At 45.0% G+C, this 21,296-nt stretch overlaps 8 protein-coding genes across 19 annotated transcripts; 3 read left to right on the top strand and 5 right to left on the bottom strand.

Moving 5' to 3' along the window:
* Positions 1 to 236: 236 nt before the first annotated feature.
* Positions 237 to 10,256, top strand: LOC6498248 (protein cup). Its single transcript, XM_001962357.4, has 7 exons — positions 237 to 535; positions 591 to 1,036; positions 1,129 to 1,962; positions 4,144 to 4,716; positions 4,770 to 5,493; positions 5,553 to 6,320; positions 9,733 to 10,256. Exons 2-7 carry the CDS (start codon positions 602 to 604, stop codon positions 9,744 to 9,746), a joined length of 3,348 nt encoding a protein of 1,115 aa, XP_001962393.1. The 5' UTR covers positions 237 to 535; positions 591 to 601; the 3' UTR covers positions 9,747 to 10,256.
* On the bottom strand, positions 2,072 to 3,970 carry LOC6497283 (probable galactose-1-phosphate uridylyltransferase). Its single transcript, XM_001962358.4, has 4 exons — positions 3,662 to 3,970; positions 3,358 to 3,527; positions 3,091 to 3,296; positions 2,072 to 3,014 (listed from the first exon to the last, which is right to left on the bottom strand). Exons 1-4 carry the CDS (start codon positions 3,678 to 3,680, stop codon positions 2,357 to 2,359), a joined length of 1,053 nt encoding a protein of 350 aa, XP_001962394.1. The 5' UTR covers positions 3,681 to 3,970; the 3' UTR covers positions 2,072 to 2,356.
* Positions 7,121 to 8,797, bottom strand: LOC6497282 (serine protease inhibitor 27A). The gene has a single exon (XM_001962359.4). It carries the CDS (start codon positions 8,532 to 8,534, stop codon positions 7,176 to 7,178), a length of 1,359 nt encoding a protein of 452 aa, XP_001962395.1. The 5' UTR covers positions 8,535 to 8,797; the 3' UTR covers positions 7,121 to 7,175.
* LOC26514742 lies at positions 9,379 to 10,256 on the top strand. The gene is made up of 2 exons (XM_014906877.3): positions 9,379 to 9,665; positions 9,733 to 10,256. Exon 2 carries the CDS (start codon positions 9,733 to 9,735, stop codon positions 9,952 to 9,954), a length of 222 nt encoding a protein of 73 aa, XP_014762363.1. The 5' UTR covers positions 9,379 to 9,665; the 3' UTR covers positions 9,955 to 10,256.
* Positions 10,234 to 12,119, bottom strand: LOC6497281 (protein cortex). Its single transcript, XM_001962360.4, has 6 exons — positions 11,914 to 12,119; positions 11,724 to 11,852; positions 11,253 to 11,667; positions 10,827 to 11,195; positions 10,625 to 10,774; positions 10,234 to 10,565 (listed from the first exon to the last, which is right to left on the bottom strand). Exons 1-6 carry the CDS (start codon positions 12,031 to 12,033, stop codon positions 10,306 to 10,308), a joined length of 1,443 nt encoding a protein of 480 aa, XP_001962396.2. The 5' UTR covers positions 12,034 to 12,119; the 3' UTR covers positions 10,234 to 10,305.
* A 59-nt stretch (positions 12,120 to 12,178) lies between these two features.
* On the bottom strand, positions 12,179 to 13,231 carry LOC6497280 (non-structural maintenance of chromosomes element 1 homolog). The gene has a single exon (XM_001962361.4). It carries the CDS (start codon positions 13,031 to 13,033, stop codon positions 12,320 to 12,322), a length of 714 nt encoding a protein of 237 aa, XP_001962397.1. The 5' UTR covers positions 13,034 to 13,231; the 3' UTR covers positions 12,179 to 12,319.
* LOC6497279 (sodium/hydrogen exchanger 6) lies at positions 13,225 to 19,930 on the bottom strand. 12 transcript variants are annotated; one of them, XR_006507400.1, is made up of 16 exons: positions 19,310 to 19,930; positions 18,080 to 18,204; positions 17,827 to 18,015; positions 17,476 to 17,765; positions 17,278 to 17,419; positions 16,884 to 17,192; positions 16,714 to 16,825; positions 16,499 to 16,652; positions 16,383 to 16,434; positions 16,092 to 16,127; positions 15,727 to 15,920; positions 15,554 to 15,662; positions 15,340 to 15,495; positions 14,274 to 14,378; positions 14,197 to 14,218; positions 13,872 to 14,068 (listed from the first exon to the last, which is right to left on the bottom strand). XR_006507400.1 is itself a non-coding variant. In XM_014906124.3 (14 exons), exons 1-14 carry the CDS (start codon positions 19,638 to 19,640, stop codon positions 13,507 to 13,509), a joined length of 2,277 nt encoding a protein of 758 aa, XP_014761610.1. In that variant the 5' UTR covers positions 19,641 to 19,930; the 3' UTR covers positions 13,225 to 13,506. The 12 variants fall into 12 exon arrangements, 9 of the variants coding, with proteins under 9 accessions (XP_014761610.1, XP_014761613.1, XP_014761608.1 ...); XR_006507399.1 differs by having other exon boundaries at positions 13,860 to 14,068; positions 14,197 to 14,378; XR_006507401.1 differs by lacking the exon at positions 13,872 to 14,068 and having other exon boundaries at positions 14,278 to 14,378.
* A 251-nt stretch (positions 19,931 to 20,181) lies between these two features.
* Positions 20,182 to 21,289, top strand: LOC6502459 (protein ABHD11). Its single transcript, XM_001962363.4, has one exon. It carries the CDS (start codon positions 20,294 to 20,296, stop codon positions 21,212 to 21,214), a length of 921 nt encoding a protein of 306 aa, XP_001962399.1. The 5' UTR covers positions 20,182 to 20,293; the 3' UTR covers positions 21,215 to 21,289.
* The last annotated feature ends 7 nt before the right edge of the window (positions 21,290 to 21,296 follow it).

Here is a 21,296-nt window from a genome sequence, read left to right as displayed (position 1 = left end):
GTGCTGCCACATCTACAAAACTATCGATATCTGAATGATAGAAATAACCTATCGATATTACTTACCCGCCTACAATTTAAACTTTACATTAAAAACTTTCGCAAATGTACAAAATATAGCAAAAGCCATTGAAGTAAAACTTCTCTTAAACGTATTATCTGATCTGATTCTCATACATGTTAACAGAACGCTGGTTCTACTAAAACTGGGCTTACATGTCATATGCCTTCAGTATAGAGTAAAATTTCAGCACTGAAATGTCAGAAAATTAAGCCATTTAAAAATTTTTGTTAAGATCTTTTTCTCCGTCTATATTTGGCAGAACTGATCAATCTCTTCTGCTTCCCACTCTTCGGTCTGGTATATTTTCGCGGTATTTTCCAATGTTCTTGCCGTCTCATCGTACCAAAGCCGAATAACGGATCTTATGATCGAACTTGTGTTAAACGTGATTTCGTTCTTTTGCAATAGTTAAATTTTTCGATCTTATCAAAGGTTTTCGTTTTAAGTTTTAACCAAGAACCAATACAGTCTAGTAAGTATCATCCTCCCTGAGTGACCAATAAATTTGACAATAATTAATTACACAGCATAAAGTGCAATGCAAATGGCTGAAGCTGATCAAGAAAATGGCGCTGGCGCCCTGAAAATTGCCACCAACACGGCACCCAGCCAACAGCAACTCTCCCTGCCCAAGGATGAGCAAGAGGAGGTGCTGACCCCCAAAGGTGAGAAGGAAAAGTTCGCCTACCCGCCACCACCACCACCTCCCACACCTGTCCAAGCTCCACACCCACCGGCGGCCAAGGCCTCGGTGCCGGTTCAGTTACCGTTGGAGCACGAAGACGACGAGGCCAGCTCAGAGAAGTGGGAGGATCCCTGCGCCCCGCCCCCACCGCCACCGCTGCCCGGCAATGCCTACTTGTCGGCTGGCCTGGGCTACCTTAAGCTGCCCGCCGTGAAGCTAAAGGATGCCCTCGAGAAGGCCATCACCAAGCTGGAGGCCAACAGGAAGCTGCAAAAGGGCAGTCACGAAGTAAGTGTAGTCTTGGAGATATACATTTAAGACATAATTTTGTGCTGAAATCTTAAAAATACAAATATTGAACCACAATTCCATCTATTTAGCCCAATCGCCACAAGGAAAATGCCAAAATCGAGTCCATTGAAATGCTACCTAGATTTTCGGAGTCGGAGGGAATGGGCGATGCCGCCCCGTTGGTGGTATCATCTTCGATGGACCTGATAGAGCACCCCTCGACCAAGAAGCCGGCTGTCATTGTGCAGCTGGAGAGGCGGTTGAAAATCATGGGCTTGCTGGACAAACAGAATCGGATCATTGGAGCCATTTCGCGCGAGGCAATACCGCTCTACGCTGCCGAGGATGAGGGCCTATCCCTGCAGGTACTCTCCGCTCGGGCCTCCACTCCGTACACTCAACCCACCAGCATGCTGTCCTGCACGGCAGTGAGCTGCGATCTGGAGCACGATTCGCCCAAGAAGCTGCAGGCCAAGGCTGTAGTTGCTCCCGAACCACGTCCAGCCCAACAGAAACGAGCATCTGGCACGCCCAGCCACAAGCCAGGAAACCTGCGGGCACCCAAAACCACTCGCTCTACTGCCATGGTCAATGGCAAGCCCGTTAAGCTCTACACCCGCACCCACCTGCTGGACATTCGGAACGGCATGTTCAACGCCCTGATGCATCGGTCCAAGGAGAGCTTTGTGATGCCACGCATTGCCACCTGCGATGACATCGAGTTGGAGGCGCGTCTGCGGCGCATGAACCTCTGGCGCACCTCAGATGGCACTCGTTTCCGGCCGCGCACCAACACGAACAGCTCGACCGCCAATGGAAATGAGTGTATGCCGGCCTTCTACAAGAACAAGAACAAGCCGCAGCTAATAAGTGACGAGTCCATTATCCAGAGCCAACCACCACAGCTTCAAACTGAATTCCAGGTGAGCTTTCAACTACTATTTCACAAGAAAATAATACATAATTGTACGTTTCTTTGACCTCGAAGTGAGCTCTTAAAAGGCCTCATAAAAGTTAGTAATGACTTTAAAGTTTTGTAATTCGGGAGGCTTAAGCTTAAGTCATCTCTCTCTGTGGCTTCCACTGTAAGTGATCATTAGGTAACCCGCAAAGCGCCATTATCTGATAAATCAATGATTGCATTGCCGATTGACCTCCAGTGGTCATTGCCAATCATGATGATCATTCCCTCAAGCACTCAACACTTTATTCTAGAATATTTGTTTGTCGCTTTACATTTTTCTAATAATTATTAAAATCTTTTTAGCCGAATAGGATTTAGATTAGTCCGACAAATGGAAAGTTAAATGCTAGGGTCTACTTCTCCAAATAGTGCCTTGTTCCGTCCACCTCTCGCAACCTCTGAGCCGCCTGCTCGGGCGTCAGATCCCGTTGCGCCATGGCCAGGAGCTCGAATCCGACCATGAATTTGCGCACCGTGGCTGAGCGGAGCAGTGGGGGATAGTAGACGGCATGCAGGGTCCAGTGGGCACTGGAGGCGTGGGCGTGTTCGGGACCAGTGGGCGCCCCATGCCAGCCCATCGAGTAGGGGAAGGAGCACTGGAACAGGTTGTCGTACTTGGTGGTCAGCTCCTTAATGGTCCGGGCAAGATTTTGGCGTTGCTCCAGGGTTAGGTCGTTGATGCGCTTGTTGTTGTTTCGCGAGATGAGCATCGTCTCGAAGGGCCAGGTTGCCCAGAAGGGCACCACCACCAGCCAGTCGGGGTTCTCGATCACGATCCGCTCCTGCCGTTGCAGTTCCCGCTCCACGTAGTCGGCCAGGAGCGGTCGTTCATTGGTGGTGTAGTAGGCGCGCAGGCGCTCCTGCTTGAGCTGCGGTTCGGTGGGCAGGAACGAGCAGGACCAGATTTGGCAGTGGGGATGCGGGTTGGAGCAACCCATGGAAGCTCCCTTGTTCTCGAAGATCTGCACCCAGGCATATGTGGCACTAAGCTCGTTAAACTGCCTGATCCATCTAGATAGGGGAGGGCCGAGATAAAAGTCGGTATTATTGCGGGTGTTATCTCAGCGGCCATAAATCCTCCACTCACTCGTCGATAACAACCTCGATTTCCGCTGCACTCATGGTCGGCAAGGTGAGATTCGATTTGGGATGAAAGCACATCACCCGGCAGTTGCCCCGTGCCGGAGCTATCTGGAACAAGGGGTCGTCGCCGTTGGGCGGGATGGGCACTGCCTCCACCAAGGCCGGGAAGTCGTTGTCAAATACATAGGTGCTTTCATAGGCGGGTGTTTCCTACAAAAAAAAGTGGGTTTAGTTTAAAATTATACTTAATTTTTATGATATCTTTGATTACAATTCCATTGGGGCGTGTCACTCCGGGGCAGAGGGGATTGCTGGGATCGAATTCGGGCACCTCGTTCTTCTGCGGCTTCTCCTGCTGGCCCGACCAAGGGCGTTGGGTGCGGTGTGGACATACCAGAACCCACTGCCCATTCAAAGGATTAAAACGTCGATGTTGGTGTTCTAGGAGGAGGGTTTAAAAATAATAATTAGTTGGAGCAACTAGTGTGCTAATTGTTTGTTTTAAAAGTCGAAAAGATGTTCATGATACCGCCGTTCACGAGACCCCTGTGTGTTTTTCCATACACTCCACCTACCAGTGGCCACAAACTGCATCGTGTCGAATGCCTGGCGATCGTATCGCTCCGATCGGATTGGGATTGTGACAACTGTTTACAAATATTGCGGCTGCTCCGTAATCGAGGCGGCCCACGAGTTAGCACAATGTCAACTGGCAGCTTCGGCAGCTTTGCGATTATGCCCGCTTTTGCGTTTGCTGTTCCAATTTCTTGGTGCGGCTCTGGCACTCGTACTTTACCACATTTCCCTCCCGCATCGTGATAACACACTCTCTTCCCGCTCTTCTCGCTCAGCTGCTCTCCGGCAAACTGATTGTAGTTTATTTAAGTTCTCCGCTATTTTGATAACTGTTTTTATTTATCGCTCCCCACTCAGCTGATCAGTGAGAAATGGGGAGCATTAGTGATGAGCTTGGTGCGATAACGTCCCTATCGGGATTTGCCGCAGTTTCTGATGAAATTTGAACTTGTAATATGTATACACTTTTCTTGACATCTAGGATCCCGCTATTGTCAACCAACGTCGTATTGGAAGCGGTCGCTTCAATCACTCCAAGTGGGGCTACAACGACTATAGTACCATGCCGTCACATCACAATGGCAAGGCTCATCATGATGATGCCAATGCCAAGCACCAGAGCAGCAACAACATGACAGTCCTCCAGTTCTTCGACAATGGTGAGATTAGTAGCAACAGAGCCAGCCACAATGGTCACATGAATGGCCGGCCCAACACCCCGGTAATGGGCATGTCCAACAACCGCTCCGAGAACGACACCCTGGGCTCCAACGAGTCCAGTGAGGATCTGAGTCGTGCCAACGAGAACTATGTGAAGCGGGTTATGTCGGGCTTCCTGGTTGTCTCCAAGCCCAAGTCCCGGGACAACGAGGAGAAGCATCACAGGCGCTATCGGAATCAGAGCGAGGAGCCGGAGTGGTTTAGCTGTGGCCCAACCTCCAGGCTGGACACCATCGAGCTGTGCGGCTTCGACGAAGAGGAGGAAAAGATGCTAAAGGAGGGTCACAAATCCCAGCCGGGAGGAAAGATCGAAAGGGAGGGTCAAAAGCATAAGGTTGGTATGAGCTACCAAGTAGATAATTACTTATAATTCCAATCTCTTCCTAGATGGAACCGAACAAGTACAAGTGGACGCACTCGGAGTCCGTAACTGGCAACAAGTTCATCCCCAAACACGACACCAACAACAATCAGAATGTGGAGAACATGAACAAGGTGCTGGCCAGCGAGCAGCAGCCTCCAGTGAAGGAAGACAAACGTTCAGGCTCCTTCCGCCCGCATCAGGCTGACAAATTCAATCAAAATGCGTACGAGAACGGCAATCACGGCAATCAGCCACAGCCGCAAAACACTAATTCAAACAATTCCAAATTCATGTCATTCTTCGCCCGTGAGAGAAACACTTCGTCGTCGTCACTGAATGAATTCTTTAAGCAGGCAATGAATCAGGGTCATGCCACCAATCCCGAGCAGCCCAAGTCCCTCGGCAACATGAACCAGATGCCGTCAGTCGAACAGTTAGAGGCCAAGTGGCGGCGCAACTCCTTGTCTTCTGCGGGCGAGTCTGCCATGAAACAGTCTGATAATTTCCAGAAACTTATTGGCTCCCTTAGTGCGGCCAAGCCACAGGTTCCAGCCCAGCCGCCGGCTGTGGGAAACGATGCCATTTCCAACTTCATCATTCAGCAACAGCAGTACCAACAGCAGCAACAGAAGCAACATATGCTTATCCAGCAACAGCAGCAGCAGACCGCCTTCCTGGCTGGCTTGCAATTAAAGGCCATTTTGGGAAGGGCCGATACCCAAATGCTTCTATTGCGTCTGACCAAAGGTGAGTCATTGGGGAGTCCTATTCTATACAATTTATAAATTGAAACCTTTCTCTTTCAGGTGAAATTTCCAAGCATGGTCTATTGGTGCAGTTGGCCAATCCTCGGCTCTCCAACATGGATCGTGAGGCCATCACAGCGGTGCTGCAGTTCACCAACACACAGCAGCAGCAGCAACAGCACCAGCAGCAGCTGGACATGCTCTCGAGCACTGTAATCGCCAGCCAGCTCCAAAATCTTCACAATCTGGCCATTGTCCAGCAGACCCTGGCAACCAGACAGCAACAGCAACAGCAACAGCAGCAGCAGCAGCAATTGTCGCAACAAATGCCACCGCAGCAATTGTCGCAGGAGGATCTGCAGGCCCATGCGAATGTTATTATGCGGAATGCTGTGATGAAGCGCAAACTGGAGGAGCAGACCTCCAAACTGATCAGCGCCGGGGCCAAGAATCTTCAACAGCAACCGCAGCAGTCGCGCGGTCAGCAGCGTCAAACTCGACCGGATGCCTCTTCGAATGCTCTGTTGCAGGCTCTGATCTCTGGGGCCAACAACAACCAGGCTGTGGGCCATCTTATGACCGGCCAGCATTCGAACCATCGACGCGCCGCCAACGAGGGAAGCTTGCGGTTCGCAGAGAATCAAAATTACCAAACCGCTGACCAGTCCAGTCAACCTCATTTCGCGGCGCAGTTCAAGCCGCACTATCAGCCACAAGTCCAGCAACCACAAGCAGTCCCACCACAGCACTCGCACATTCGCCGCCAGGATACCAACTCACAGATGCAGGCTCAGCAACCAACCATTGCCATGATGCCCAGCGGTCGAGGTGAGTTGGGATTAACCCACAAGGGCAGTAGGGATGGGTTTATTATCATTATCTTTATTGAGATTTAAGATGCAAGAGTCTTGAGTACTTGAGATGACTCAAGTAGTCCCTTAGGTCGGATGGTTGCAGTAATGCCAGTATTTATCGCCGGGTTGAGTCAGGAAATTTTCGTGATTCTCGAAAGCAGAGCAAATATGCACTTTATGAGCACTTTCACGTATTGTTTGTAAACTGGTTTTCGATTACAACAAACATTGCAATACCGTGTTTGCACGTCACAGTTGCATACAAACTTCACTTCGATGTTTTTTCTGGATATCATATATCTGGATATATATCTAGGGGATAAACTGATGAAGTTCTTAATTGGCTAAGTAAAGTTTAGAGACTCTCTGGGCATAGAACTACTCAGTGGCCTGACTCATAGACTGTTTTTGTCGCTGAAAGTGTGCGCGGAAACGTTTACCAATCGGTCTCCACCCATTGGATATCGTTGATGTTACGTACGTGGGACATTCCCAGAGTCGAAAGGTATTTGCATCTCGCGAATGAGTGCCGGGGTGGAGGTTATGCCTCCATGTGTATACAATAAATCAACTATACAGTACCAGAGACCCTAAGATTATCAGCCAATGGAGGGGGGGAAATCATCACACGCATGATTATTATGAAAAGCAGGTCAAGATCAGCGGCAATCATTGAAAAAAAAAAATAAAACAAATCAGTTAGATGGAACTTCTTGCTTTCCAGCTATGAGTCCTAATCCCCACTAGCTCCTTCAATTGAAAACTCTACAGGAATATCTTTTCGTCTAAAACTTTTATTGCATATTATTTATAACTCCACCTTAGTGGCCTACAACTGACTGACGGGATTGTGGACTTTGCCGGCAAACATTATATTGCCGGTGGACTCCTCCTCGATAAAGAACACGAACGGGCGGTTAACGTTGAACTCCTCGATGATGGTGCTGCCACCGAACTTGTTCTCGATCTCCACAACGGTGGCGGCATAGGCCTCGGTGCCCTTCTCGTTCACCACGATGCCGGCCTTCTGCAGGATGTCAGTGACCTTGACATTCCCGGCGACATCAGCGCCGCGAGTCAGTCCCGGCAGGGATGCAGTGTTCTCGAAGATCTCACGCACGCCCAGGCTGCGCAGGGTCTCCTTCAGATTTTGCTGGAATTCAAAGTGGAACTTGGGCAGGGTCACCTTCACCTTGACTTCCTCCATGGCCCACTGGGCGCCCTTAAGCTCGTCATTCTCCAGGGTTTTGGCCAGCTCGTGGATACCATCGACGGCGTACGGAAGGAGGACGAACATCGAGTTCTTTCCCTTGTAGGGCAGACGCAGGATTTGGGCGCGCAGCTTCTCGGAGTTGGTGTAGTAGAAGAAGTCCGTCTGTTCCATGTACTCCGCCCGCGACTGCGAGTCCTTGGTCCGGAAGAACGGTCCCTGGAAGGTGGTGGCGAACTGCCTCCTCCACAGGCCGTTGAAGTAGATCAGGTTGGTGAGCAGCATGACGCTGCTCTGGACACTGTCCGGAGTAACGATCTGTTGCAGGCGGCCCTCCGTTATGTTCTTGGCCCAGTTGTTGATGGTGGCCGCCGCCGCATCCGCCTTGGTGAAGTCCACAGCCTCCACCTCGCTGTCATAGAAGTGCTTCAGCGTGGCGGTGAACTTCTGCTGCGTCTCGATGAAGCTGTCGGTGAAGAGCTTGGTGCGGACGCTCAGGGTGTCGTGGACCTGGTTCTCCTTCTTGAACGAGTTGAGGGTCTTGCGGTAGAACTCGCGCACATTGTTCTGCGACCGGATGTCGGTCTGCGTATTGGCCAGTTCCCGTTGGGTCTGAGTTCCGGCACCGGCGGCCTCAGCCAGCAGGGCCAGCACCAACTTGACGGAGAACGGCGATAGGATTACATTCTTTCCGGCCGTTGATCCATCCTGAAGCACTGTCTTCAGCAGGTGCCACGAAAAGGGATCGTGCGAGTCGCTCCGGAAGGGGACAAAGGTGTCGATGTCGTCGTAAGATCCACCTGGCAGAGCTGTTCCCGTGCCACTCAGACTGGGCACCTTGTCCGTCCGGGTCTCGAACACGCCCTGTGGCGTTGTTACTGTCGTGGGTATGGAGTTGGCCTCGGTGGTGGTGGTGGTGGCTGCCAACAATATGACCGCCAGCAGCAGCCCAGCCAAAATTCTGCTTATCATTCCCATTGTTGCTTGCTTTGATCTTCTGGCGTTTGCTTCTCGTTTGGTTGCTTCTTCTTCTGCGTTTGCGTCGTCGTCGTCGTCGTCTCTGGGAGGCAGCAAAACAACTGTTAAATAGATTCTATGGAGCGAGGAGCGGTACGGTGTACGGTGTACGGTGGAGCGGGCGGAGGGGCAGGGCGCAGGAGAGCGCCAGCAAGCGATAACCGTTTGACGCGCCGTTCCAACTGAGAGTGACTCAAGAGCCAAGCGGGCTGGCCATTTTAAAAACCAGCTTCAGTTTCAAAGCTGCCTCAGTCGCTGTCACCGTCTCCGTCTCCGGTTCTGCCGCAGTCGCGGTCGGCTTCGACGTGCTCTTGAAGTGGGACTCCCATTTGGGGGGCTTCATACACATACACACACATACATGCAAATACTTTCGTACTAACGTCACGGAATCCCTAAAAGAAATCTCTTCAAAGGAATTAGAATTAAAGTAACGGTTTATGGACGGACATATTTTAACTTTAAAAATTTATATAGATATTATTAAGTTTATAAATATAATTTATTTTAAATTAGCAATTTTTTCTTTTAAAGATTTGTCTCATCTCACGATAGAACACTGTAGGGATTGCATATCCTCTTTCTTTTTCCCCATTTCCGTTAGTTTGTTTTTTTTTCTGGTCAAAGAACCAGACACCTGGGGAATTAGCATATAGTGTTTGACGTCATAGTTCCTAATCTTTCTGCAAGTGGTCCAGTCCAGCACTTTGATATGTAATTTCTTTTAATTAATAATTCAAATTTAAATAAACCCCCCAATAGTGGGGCATGTCTGCCAACACTGCTTCTCAGTGTTGATAAAGAACTTTCGTGTCAGCTGTTTCCCCAAAGCCCCATCCATGCGTTGATGTAACAGTGGCCGGCTGAAAAAATTTAGGCATTTAATGTTAAATAAGTAAAATAATTCAATTTAAACGACCGTGCCATGCAAATTCGTCGTCCGCGAGGTGTCACAGTTCCGCAGTTGATGGTGGTAACGGCTCTTGGGGTCCTGGGAGGAGTCTACATTTGGCAGCCACTGATACTGAAGTACAAAAACGATAAGAAATCGGACGGGGAGCCTACCGGAACAGAAGCTACTACTCCGACAAAGTGGGATACCATTCGACAACATTACAGAGTTCCATACTAACTTCAGTATTTTTCTCTTCTTCCCCAGATGAGTTTCATTAAAGGATTCAAGAAGTTCGCAACGACGACTGTCGGTCTGATGGCCATCGGCCTAGGATCCACTGCCCTACTATACACCGTAAATCGCATATTTATACAGCCCCATCTGAATCAGAAACGCCGGCTGCAAGCCGAAGCCTGCGCGGAGTACTTGTTCCAACAGGAGTCGCAACACCCAGTCGCCACATCAAGCTCCATTCGAAGCGAATAATGAGATGAGATGGAATTAACGTGATTTTACAAAAATCTTTTTTATATACCTAGAATAGCCGTAGTGTTTAGCAACCAAATTTCAAAGCAGTAACCATGGTGAACAATGGAATTTTACTTTCATAAGTCCGTTTTTGCATAGGCAGGACACCAATATTAATTTCGAGAACTTGGCATATTTTCTTATTTTCATCATACTGTAAAACGCTTAGGTTAATATCCAATGAAATTTTTATGAAAGAAATATGAATTGATTAAATAAATTGAATAGCACAATTGGTTGAAATATAAAAAAAAAACATACAACATTTTACTGATTACACATTTAAGAATAAAACCTAATCCTAACAGGTCACCGAATACCCTTAAACAGGCAGAACGAGCTACAGTTTTCCTTGGACTTTTGAAGTTTCCGGAGTATGGCGTATTTCTTGTGCGTGGGAATGAAGTTCCATAGGGAGAAGGTCTCATCAAGGCCACCTGTGGCTATGTTTGTTCCATCCGGACTCCACATCAGAAACAACGTCCCGCGGCTTTGATGGGACAACAGGTCCACCACTCGATTCAACGAAGCCAGGACCAGGATTTCACACACCAGATTCATGTTGTTATCTTAAGATATAAGAAGTCATTAGAAAATTGTATTTAAATGTGAAATTATTCAATCTCACCCTTCCGAATGATGTTGACCAGCAACTCTCCCGTAATCTTACTGAATGTTACCGCTTTTATAAAAATCCTATCATCCTTTCGTCTGTAAGAAGCCACAAACTTTCTACTCGTCATGTTGAAGATAAAAATTGAGGCAGGACGACGCTCGGCTGGGGGATATTCATTTCATTTACGTTCCATAAATTAAAACAATATACTTACCAATTACCAGATCCTCGCCAGTCCAGGGATGCCAATCAAAGACCGCTGATCGGCAGCCCAGCTTGAGCAACCGCTTCTTTGAAAAGGCATCGAAGATAAAAATAGTACCATTTGTATCACTAGAAGCTATGTACTTCCCGATCGGGTCAAACTTAATCTTGGTGATGGGGTGACGGTGTTCGCGAATCTGCGTGGACTTCAGCTTGGGGTATGTGAGGACTATAATCACTCCGCAGTTGGTACCGCAAAATATCTCATCGCCGTTGGGGGACCACTCGATACAGCAAATGTGTCCCATGGACTTCATAAAGTATCTGCGAAATGTAACCAAGAACTCCATGTCAGACATTATCTCCCAGAAGTCCAGTACTGGGGAATTTCAAAGGAGTTAGTGCAAGTCAACGAATGGGTCATCTCAACTGGTACCTGGATAGCTGCCGTCCATGCAACCGATGGCCAAGTGCTTGCCATCTGGGGAGTACTTCAGCGATGTCGGCGACTCTAACTTGAAGACCATGGTCTTCTCGTCTAGGTTGCGCCACAACATGATGTCCTGGCTGGAGGAAATAGCAACTTGATCTGTAACAGACCAGTCCATCATATTGTTATCAATGGGATAGCAGATTCCAGGCATCTCGTGCGTGGCATTCTGGATACTATAGGGACGCGCCCGCGGATCACAGGGCCAGTCGGAATCTATGGTACTACTGGCACCACCTTTTGTCCTGGAACTCTGCAGATTGTTAAACTGCAACAGGCGGCGGTCCTGAATATTAAAAATGTGATTCATGTTGGAGACGAAGCTGCTCTGCCGCCAGTAACTATCAGTCACCGTGACGCCCTGTTAAAGATAATACATTGATTAAAAAATTTGCCAATTCAAATAATGATCCTGACCGTTTCCAGAATATCTCGCTCCTCTTGCTCTCCAATGTACTTCAGGTTTAAATCCATGTTCTCCCGGTCAAATCGCTTGGGTATGAACCTCTCACCGTAGTAGCAATTCTCCGGGATTTCTCGATCACTCTGATAAAATTGAAATTATAAAAACATACTGTTTCAATCAGTAGCTATGGAGCAGAAGTACCTTGTAGACTGTCTCCTGTTGCCAGTTTTTGCGGCGCACCTTCGTGAAGGGCGTCAGGGACTTTTTGTCCATTTTTGAACGCTTTTCGGGACTATAACAAACACTCATCTCGTCAAGCATCGAATTCGTTCTGCAATTCTATCGCCATTTTATTGTGGCACTCACTATGAGCACCGATATTGGAGCCTCGAGAGAAATAGAACAGTTACTTGGGTCCACAGTGATCATCGGATAGAAAGGAACTTTACAAAAAGTCTATCTCCTCTTAATTTGTGTTTAACAATCTTATATTTCTTAAACTTTATTTTAAATTAAGAACACTTAGCGTATCTTTATTTTTAGGGTTTCATGAGGAATGTAAGTAATTTTATAACATTTGAAAACATATATATTTCCCTTGATCTGGCTAGGATGCACCTGTGGACTTGCGCAAGGGAGTTGTCCATAAGTTGCTGCAGGAAGGGCAGATATCCCGTTTTTGCAGGTACTTATGTATACATTCTCGATGGAACTGGATCTGGCAAGACGAACACCTGATGTCCCACATCACCAGGCCCTTACAGAGCGTGCAATTCTTAATGTAATCGGAGTGATTGGAGCTCAGGTAAAAGCTGAGTTCAACGAGGCTGCGCGGCCCGAGGTAGATGCTCTCGTCGATCTCCTGAAAATACCCCATATTGCACCATTTCTGGAGCAGTTGCTGCATGCGACTCTTCTTTAATGGCTTCGAGGAGGTGTGTAAGAAATGTTCGCTGTAGGCTGCGTTCCAGGGGATGCGGCAGTCCTCCTCTGAGGCGATCCGGTCTAGCAACTTGGAGAAATACTGACACTCCTCGGCGGTCAGTCCCGTGTTCGCGACGGTGTCCGGCGTCGCATCGGTCTTTGAGTACACCAGGTACTCCTCACCCCGGATGTTGTATTTGATGAAGTCCAAGGTCTGGCCTAGATTATTAATGGAGTCGTTTATCTCTCCAACAAATGCTTTGATTGCCTCCTTGCTGGTGGGCTTGCGGACTTTGTGGGCGTCACACAGCGGCGTCAGGATTTCGTCAATCATTTGATAGGACAGATAGCTGTGATTCTTGCAGGCGCGGATGAAGCTGCGCTTGACTAACTCCATGGTGTCCGACTTTAAATTACTGATTTACACCTTTCCATAAAAGAATAAGAAGAAATTGCAGCTCAATTGTATTTCTTTTGCGCGCTTAAGTAGGTAGTTGTCGATATCGATAACATTATCCCCAAACTGATGATTTAGGGAAGGTACTTGCTTCGATAAGCTGAAAAAAGCCCGCCACAATTCAAAAATCATATTGTTTAATAAATTTTATTTTTATGACTTAATATTTAACAGCACAACAATTAATATCTTCAAAGAGCTTTGCTTTGTGTTAAGTACAGCGTATGTATATAGTAAGAATTAGCACAGATATAAATTAAAAGTATAATGGAATAGGTTAGTTTAAGGATTTTAAGTACGTCAATTGTAGCCTCCAAAACTATATATTTACACTAACTATTTTTTGGTAAATCAGAGATAAACTTTTAGTAAAATGTGTCAAAAATTATGGTTGATTATTTGATCCTCGCCTCTTATAACTTTTTGCCATAAAATCCTAAAAGTCTGATTCGCGTCGACACAGGACTTTGAACGTGTTCCAGAATCTCCATCTGAATTCAAAATTTTTATTTCAGGCGAATATAATAAGGTTTGCATAATTTGTAATGCAAATAAAAAAGAGAAAGAAAAATTCTGTAAGTACTCGTATAAATATTTATATTTTTTGTGTGTATATTTATTTACTATGGCGAAACTAAGTTACATATAGAAAAACAGTTTAAACAATATTAAACAATGGACTTAATAGTTATTCGTGTGATAAGGTATAGGTGATTCATATTGTGTGAGCTCGATGTTTGGTAGCCAGTTTCAGCAAAGACCTAACTCATATTTCGAATCGATTCAAATCAGTAATCGCTATTTTATTTATTTTTATAACTACAGTTCCAAATCACATTGTGTAAACAAGAAAGAACATAAGAATAATAATCTAATTTGTACATTTTTCCACATTTTTCATTTCGAATGAGACCAATTAATATAAATAACAAAAAAATAAACTTAAGTATAAACATTTCGATGCTCGCCTTCAACCTAAAATATAAAAATTATGAACATTAAACAAAAAATATATAATTGGATGTGTGTTTTAAAAACAAGCGAAAACCATAGGACATTAAGCAAATGAGGAAATAATCTGCATTTAAATAATTTGTACTTACATGGTTAGTCGCGTGTTAGTATCTAAGAAATAAGATTATGGAAATAAATACAAAAATTATAATTGTACGATACAAACGAACATCTTAACAGCAGTGCGCTATAAGAAGCCATTGGTTAATCATTTCTTAGACTGACAGACAGGCGGCTCCCTGGACTAGGATTATCATGTTTGGGTCTCCGTCTGTGCCACCATATTATAGTACATACAATATTATGTTCACCAAGGAAAAGTAGACAAAAACAAACATAAGTTTGGGCATTACAAAATACTAAATAAACTTTAAATATATAATTATTTTTTTAATCGCTTGTTAGTCCGGAGAATTCTTTTTTTTTTTTACATGAAATTATTAGTAGCCAGGCTGAGATCATTTGCAAGGTGATTTGCCGCATTTAATTGGATTGACTTTTAAGATAGGCATACCAATATGAGTTATAGATTAGTGTCAAGAGATGTTTTGGTTTTTGAGATGAATGCAGTTTTATTTTTCGTTGGGGAGCAGAGGATTTGGCATTTTTGTTGGCATTGTTGGTGGTATTGTTAGAGCAACCAAAGGTAAATTGATAAAGAGTCCACATGAGAGTTTGTTAGATGATTAATTGTTTGAAGGAAAGACAGAAAGAAAGATGTCGCAGAAATGATTAAATAAGTAAATTAATATCATCGCCGCCAGAGTTATGTTTCGAGTATATAAATATATATTTGGTAAAGCATGCATTAAATAGTAGTTAACAGTCAAATTAATATTACATAAGTGTTTCCAATTTCGGGCTAGTATCAGGCTATCTGCTCGCCGTCTCACAAACTTATACGAATAATTAACAATATTTCATATTCATATTCAACAACTCCCTTTTTCATCCACCCAATAATAGTAATAAGTAATAAAATGATTTCCATAAAAAATGAAAAACAAAAATCACATTTCAGCCGAGATTAAATAGTGTGTCTACTCTGCCAAAGTATCTAAGGTGTGGTTTTTTTTTTTTTTGACATTGTTCTCGAGTGTTAATGGCCGGCTTGCTATGACTAGGTTAGTCTTTGGTTCTGGGTGGGGGTGCTTCATTCAACATTCCTTTCATTCAACATTTCGGTAGCTAGCAAGTAGATGGTGAGTATCGCCGGTGTAACGGATACTTACGCGACTGAGGGAGTTGCGCCGCCCCACACTTGCGCCTGTTCCGCCTGACCCCGGCCCACCGCCTCCTGGCCCACCGTCCTGGCTAAGGCCATTGCCAGTGTCATTGTCTATGCAGATATCAGAGTCGGAGTCAACGCGCCTGAACTCGCTACCATCCTGTTTCAGAATATACATTAATGAGGGCTTATTACTTTCAAGAAATATCTTAACTTACCTGTGTCAGTTGCTGCGTTGTGGTGAGCAGCCTGGCGATGGGATTGCAACAGACGGGCAGAGTCTCCAGGAGAGTAGGTCTCGAGTGGGTCAGCAGTGGCTTCATGTACCTGGGGAGATCATAAATACTATTCTCAGAAACCTTCTCGCCAAGACTATCTATCATCCACTCACTTGGTGTCGAAGCTTCCCCAAATCCTGGCAAGAATTGCCTTTTCATGACTATTGCGGCGACGACCGCCACCCAAGCTTCCGTTTGGACCGTCAATCGGCGTGTCTAGGTTGGACTCTGTGCCTCCTCCTGACATACGCATCTTGCCGCGTCCTCCGCCGCCACCGCTCTCCACATCCTGCAAGTAGCCATCAGACTAACACAGAGTTCAATGAAATGGCATTAGCACTACTCTCGATAGGGATTACAAAAAATAAAGCTAATAAAAAGGCCTAACTAAAGTAAACATAATGGGGGAATGCACACGAGTAACGAGAAACAAATAGGTTCTATAAAAATGCATTGAATGATCGTTTCCAAAACCTACCGTCTGCGGATGTGAATTGTCCATTGAATTGTAAACCTTTTAAGTGATGGTTTGATTTTGTGAATTGCGCAGAAGTGTGTAAATAACAGAAATGATAAGTTAAATTTAATTATTTTAAAGGTGAGAGAGTTAGAAGTTCATATTTTCACAATCGAGATGCTCAAAATAGTATTGGAATAAAGCGAATATTAGAAAAAATCTGCACACTACACTTATACTTTAGGAATTAATCTAATTTTATGACCTACACTTTGTAAATTACAATCAAGGAATTTATTTTCATGTACTCACACTGTGCACTTGGTAATTATTTAATTGTTCAGTCTCATCGTCAACCCCAACACTGCAATTGAGATTTAAAAGCCATTAGGAATTAAGTTAAATGGAATGTTTAGTCACGAACTCACGGTATCTTCAGCCAATTGAGCAGAAAATTAGCCGCCCCGCCCTGTATAATGACCGTGAAGATAACAATCAGGGACGTGGCCGTCAACATGGTCTGTCGAGCATCAGATACTGTGTTCCGAATCGCCAGGGCAAAGGACATGGCGCCTCGTAACCCTGAAATATATATTTTTATAACTAGAAATCTATAAATCAATTATTTATTAGTCCCACTTACCAGCAAAGAAGAGCATGTGCTGGAAGTTTGTGGAGATTTTGGGCTTTCGTCTGATGTTTAGCAACCAGGATAGGGGATACACGTTGACGGCTCGTCCCAGCGCGGCGCAGATCTACAAATTCAAGTCGTTATTTTATGTTTAAGACAAATAAAATTATTTAAGAACTCACAAAAGCTGTTATAATAAATCCGGCATCAAAATGATGCTTCGGGAAGGTAAACATAGACACTCCAATGTAGGAAAAGATAAAGTTCTCTGCCAGAAAGTTGAGTAACTCAAATATTTGTTTTGTTCGCTGCCGGGAGTCCTCCGAGAGATTGTTGTAGGTGTAATGGGCCTGGCAGATGCCACAGAAGAGCACGGCCACCACTCCCGTCAGCTCCGTCGCCTCGGCCAGCAAGAAAGTGCTGTAGCTCATGAGGACGAAGAGAGCCGACTCCAAGAGTGGGAAATCGCGAACCCGCGTAAACTTTGTCATGTGTGGCGGGAGTTAAGAAAACCAAATACTGTACTGAAACTTAAAAGATTATTTTATAATATTCATGTTTGTTTAAAAAGGATATCAATGCTGTCAGACAGCCCATCGCAGCTCCAATCATCAGCGACAGTAGGAAAATGGAGAAGAAGTCACTCATAGACCGCAAAAACGCCGTCGTTTCGAACTCCCCACTGTTGGAATAGTGTTCTCCATAGTTTTGAATGGCTCTGAAGGGAGAATAGATATATTACTCAGAAATAATTTTATCATTTTGAAAGCTTACCCGCTCAGAACAATGGCCACGGCATCGTTCAGGACAGATTCCCCCAAAACCAGAGCGTACAGATTCACATCGACCCGCAGGTCACTGAAAATGGCCAGAATGGTGAGCGGGTCTGTGGGCGAAATCAAGGCTCCAAAGTAGAGGGTGTCCAAGAACGAGAAGCCGGTGCTCAGGTAGTTGGGCATCAGTTTCACACAGCCGTACATGAAACCACCGATGAGGAAGGCCGACAGTGTGGTCCCCACAATAGCAAAGGTAAGAATGGCACCCAAATTTCGAAAGAAATATTTCTGTGAAAATAAAATTACAATTAGTGATAAATTGTCTTATTTTTTACGCAAAGGACCATACTTTTTTTAAGCTGTAGCCCGCGTAGAAGATGATCGGAGGCAGTATGATGTTGAAGAATACCTCCGGATCGAATGTCGCCTTCAGATCTATTTCGTTCTCATCCTCGTTGTAGACCTGCCCGCGGAAAACGTAGGCATATGTTTTAATGCCCTCGGGGTTCTTGGTGCCATTGGTCTGGTTGACTGGATACTGAAATAGGAAACAAATGATAATTATATTGTTATATATGTTGAGATGATATTTACTGTCTCACCTTAAACCAGAGCGTATCTGGTGGCAGCTTATCGCTGTAGACCGGAGTGCCCTGGGGCTCCACCTGCATATGGACCAGGGTGGTGGAGGTGCCGGCATAGCGTATTATGGCTCCCACAATCAGACCTGTAATAAAATAAGCAAATATTTGTCAAATTCACGTGTTAAATGACTTTCTGAATTTATAATAAATATTTAAATAATTATTTGTAGACTTAATCTCTCATAATATTTAATCAAAGCCTGACCTATCGCAAATATGAAAGTGACTAATAGTATGGGGGCAATAAGTAGCTGGGCATTTCGAACCTTATCAGCTCTGAAACAAGTGCTTAAGCGGTTACTCTTATCATACTGCCTTTTCGTGCTGAATCTGAGTTTTATGCCATGTTCGTAAACAAAAAACCCGGCAGTAAAGGCCACTCGAAGGGATGATCAAATCGCGTCGTGAATAATAAAAAAGCTTTCTCCCCGCTCTGAGTTTGCATACTAAATAATAATTTTATTTTCTCATTTACGCTGACTGGGCTCCCGCCTAACCAGTTTTATTGAATTGTTTCATTAGCTTTAATTAGTAAAAAGAAATCTTGTTGACTTGCTGTCTCGACTATTTGGATATCTAACGAAAAAAATTAAAATGTGAGGCTAACAAAGTACTCGGCGATCAAGAAGAGCCATGAATGTGGAAACCCCCAATGAGAATGCATGGGCAACCACGTCAAGGGCACGTGTCTAATATATTTCATTGCAAAATAAAGAGTTCTGTCTCTCTGTTGCGTGCCGGTTGTGTTCTATTCTATGTACCCCTAGAAATGTTTTATTTTCATTACTTTTTAGACTATCGTGGGTGTCGTTTAATGCCTCCCCAATTCCCCCAATGTCAATGGCGTGCACAAAAGCGTAATTTCGAATATGTATGTGACAACAAAGAGGTGGCAATGAGGGCGCTACGTCGCTGCAGGTGCTGGGGTTACCCAGGGAGAACTGGTAACCGATAGCACTTATAGCCATCAGCATTGTTTTCAACATGAGTCAGGATTCCAATCAATATTGATATTCAAGAGATACTTTTCCTTTCTTTTAAGCTTTTGGTTTTCTGCAGTTCTTGCCTAACAATCAAGGTCCTTATAAAAAAAATTATTCTTTAAACATTAAAAACCTTAAGCTTAATTTGAAACCTAACTAATCCCCCTCCATTTTAAATTGATTTATGAAAATCAATAAATCATACCGTAAATTACGGCCAGACCCGTCTCATGTAGCCAGGACACTCGATGGTGCTTGAACAGCCATATGGTGAGAACCGTAAGGGCCAACAGGAACACAAAGACGAGCAGATCGAGGCTTTGGATACGATGATTCAGAGTGGCCTTGGCGTCCAGGGCGATGTCGGTGTCCGTGGCATCGCAGCCTGTCGTTAGAATACTCAGGATAATCCCCGCCAGAAGCAGTGCCCGTTGCCAGTGTCCGTGCCAGCTGGTAGAACCAGGCTGGTGCATTGCCTTCCTCCGCCGCCCGTTGGCAGTCATCTCCATTCCCGTATCCACTGTCCACGGGGACATTCTAGCTGGTGTTTCTGTTATTGCTTGCGCCCGCAGCCGAAAGCGAAATCGATTTTCGCGTTACGGCGTTCTACGCTTAATTGATTTCATGGGCCAGGAGGGGTGGGGTAGTATTGGCAGCGGGTCTAGCCGCGCTCCACCTATTTCGAATATTACTCGCAATACCGTTATGTAAAATATATGGCTTTAGGGAAAGCTTAACTCATTTTTCTGCACTTCACTCCGTAAAAAAGTCAGTTGAACCGTATGCCAATGCAGTGTGACCATAGTCATATACCAGAAAAATGCCATACTGTTAGATCAGGATTTAAAAAAAAAAAATTCAAATTTTATCTAAGAATTTTAGAATTAAAAAAATTCATGAATCAATGGCTTAAAAGTAAACATTTTCTGATTTTTAAACACTTTCATATGACTATAGGTTTTTTTTACCATATAATTTTTTTAAAAATAATCAAAAAACCGTTACTATTTGATAACTTTTTAACTTCGTTTAGTTCAAATTGTCAAGAAAGTGGTGAAAAATATTTTAATATTTTTTCCCCATTCTGATTAAAAAACTTATGATTTGATTGATAAAATAAAAAATTAAACTTTAAGAAATTATGTAATATTTAAAATATTTTCAACAATAAGTACACACTGGCCACCAAATGCCGCTGCAGGGAAATTTTTTAAGTTCTCTCCTGGCAAGGACTGCGGCAAGGAAACTGCATCCGACCTTAGGTTTCCTGGTCCAGCGATCCTACTCCTCAGAACCAGTAGATCTGAGTTTCGATGTATATCCAGGAGAAAGCCCCACCAAGCCACCACTGGTGATCCTGCACGGGCTTTTCGGTTCGAAACAGAACTGGCGCGGAGTAAGCAAGGCTCTGGAGAGGACGAATCCTAGAAAGATCTATGCCATAGATGCTCGCAACCACGGCGACAGCCCTCATACACAAGTCCATGACTCAACGTCCATGAGCGCAGATGTGCGACACTTTCTGGAGATGCGGGAACAGCCCATTGCTGCTTGTCTGGGCCATAGCATGGGCGGCCGTACCATGATGCACTTCGCCCGCGAGAACCCCAAGATGGTGGAACGATTGATTGTGGCGGACATATCGCCGATTGCTCTGCCCCGATCCACCAAAGAAATGAAACTCATCTTTGATGCGATGCTGAACCTGGCCATTCCGAGCACTCTGTCCATGTCCGAGGGAAGAAAATTGGCGAGGAATCATCTGATGGAGGAACTTGATACTGGCACCGTCGACTTTATCATGCTGAATCTGCGTAAAAATTCGGAAACGGGCGAGTTCTCTTGGGCCTGTAACGCCGAGGTGCTCAGTCAGTTCACCGGACGCATCGATGAGTATCTGTCAAAAGGGGACCAACTGCCACCGTACACCGGACCCACCACTTTCATTTGCGGATCGAGATCACCTTACATGAAGGAAGAACACTGGCCGCAGATTCTCGAAATATTTCCCAATGCCGAGATTCATTGGCTGGATGCAGGACACCTGGTTCATTTTGAGCGCCCGCACGAGTTCCTTCAGTTAGTCACCGAGTTTCTCAATAGAACGTAAAGAAATAAAAAATTCTTTGTGTTTCAAAACAACATTTATGAATAAATAGTAAAATATATTTTGTAATAGCAAAAATGAGGCA

This window comes from Drosophila ananassae, chromosome 3R (assembly GCF_017639315.1).
Source record: "Drosophila ananassae strain 14024-0371.13 chromosome 3R, ASM1763931v2, whole genome shotgun sequence".
NCBI classification, from domain to species: domain Eukaryota; kingdom Metazoa; phylum Arthropoda; class Insecta; order Diptera; family Drosophilidae; genus Drosophila; species Drosophila ananassae.
Note: the sequence above shows the minus strand (reverse complement) of the source record. Positions and strands in the feature narration are given on the sequence as shown.

What these genes read in the sequence shown, in the direction of transcription:
- LOC6497281 (XM_001962360.4), bottom strand. Translation starts at nt 12,033, where the DNA reads ATGCTTGACGAGATGAGTGTTTGTTATAGTCCCGAAAAGCGTTCAAAA. An exon ending in TGGCGAGGATCTGGTAATTG is followed by an intron (nt 10,775 to 10,826) that starts GTAAGTATATTG and finishes AATATCCCCCAG; the next exon opens with CCGAGCGTCGTCCTGCCTCA. An exon ending in GGTCAACATCATTCGGAAGG is followed by an intron (nt 10,566 to 10,624) that starts GTGAGATTGAAT and finishes TTATATCTTAAG; the next exon opens with ATAACAACATGAATCTGGTG.
- LOC6497280 (XM_001962361.4), bottom strand. Translation starts at nt 13,033, where the DNA reads ATGGAGTTAGTCAAGCGCAGCTTCATCCGCGCCTGCAAGAATCACAGC.
- LOC26514742 (XM_014906877.3), top strand. Translation starts at nt 9,733, where the DNA reads ATGAGTTTCATTAAAGGATTCAAGAAGTTCGCAACGACGACTGTCGGT.
- LOC6497282 (XM_001962359.4), bottom strand. Translation starts at nt 8,534, where the DNA reads ATGGGAATGATAAGCAGAATTTTGGCTGGGCTGCTGCTGGCGGTCATA.
- LOC6498248 (XM_001962357.4), top strand. Translation starts at nt 602, where the DNA reads ATGCAAATGGCTGAAGCTGATCAAGAAAATGGCGCTGGCGCCCTGAAA. An exon ending in AGCTTCAAACTGAATTCCAG is followed by an intron (nt 1,963 to 4,143) that starts GTGAGCTTTCAA and finishes CTTGACATCTAG; the next exon opens with GATCCCGCTATTGTCAACCA. An exon ending in TCTATTGCGTCTGACCAAAG is followed by an intron (nt 5,494 to 5,552) that starts GTGAGTCATTGG and finishes TTTCTCTTTCAG; the next exon opens with GTGAAATTTCCAAGCATGGT.
- LOC6497279 (XM_014906124.3), bottom strand. Translation starts at nt 19,640, where the DNA reads ATGTCCCCGTGGACAGTGGATACGGGAATGGAGATGACTGCCAACGGG. An exon ending in GTGGCCATTGTTCTGAGCGG is followed by an intron (nt 17,420 to 17,475) that starts GTAAGCTTTCAA and finishes TTCTCCCTTCAG; the next exon opens with AGCCATTCAAAACTATGGAG. An exon ending in TGGGGAAGCTTCGACACCAA is followed by an intron (nt 15,663 to 15,726) that starts GTGAGTGGATGA and finishes TGATCTCCCCAG; the next exon opens with GTACATGAAGCCACTGCTGA.
- LOC6497283 (XM_001962358.4), bottom strand. An exon ending in TGACACGCCCCAATGGAATT is followed by an intron (nt 3,297 to 3,357) that starts GTAATCAAAGAT and finishes TTTTTTTTGTAG; the next exon opens with GAAACACCCGCCTATGAAAG. An exon ending in ATCGAGGTTGTTATCGACGA is followed by an intron (nt 3,015 to 3,090) that starts GTGAGTGGAGGA and finishes TCCCCTATCTAG; the next exon opens with ATGGATCAGGCAGTTTAACG.
- LOC6502459 (XM_001962363.4), top strand. Translation starts at nt 20,294, where the DNA reads ATGCCGCTGCAGGGAAATTTTTTAAGTTCTCTCCTGGCAAGGACTGCG.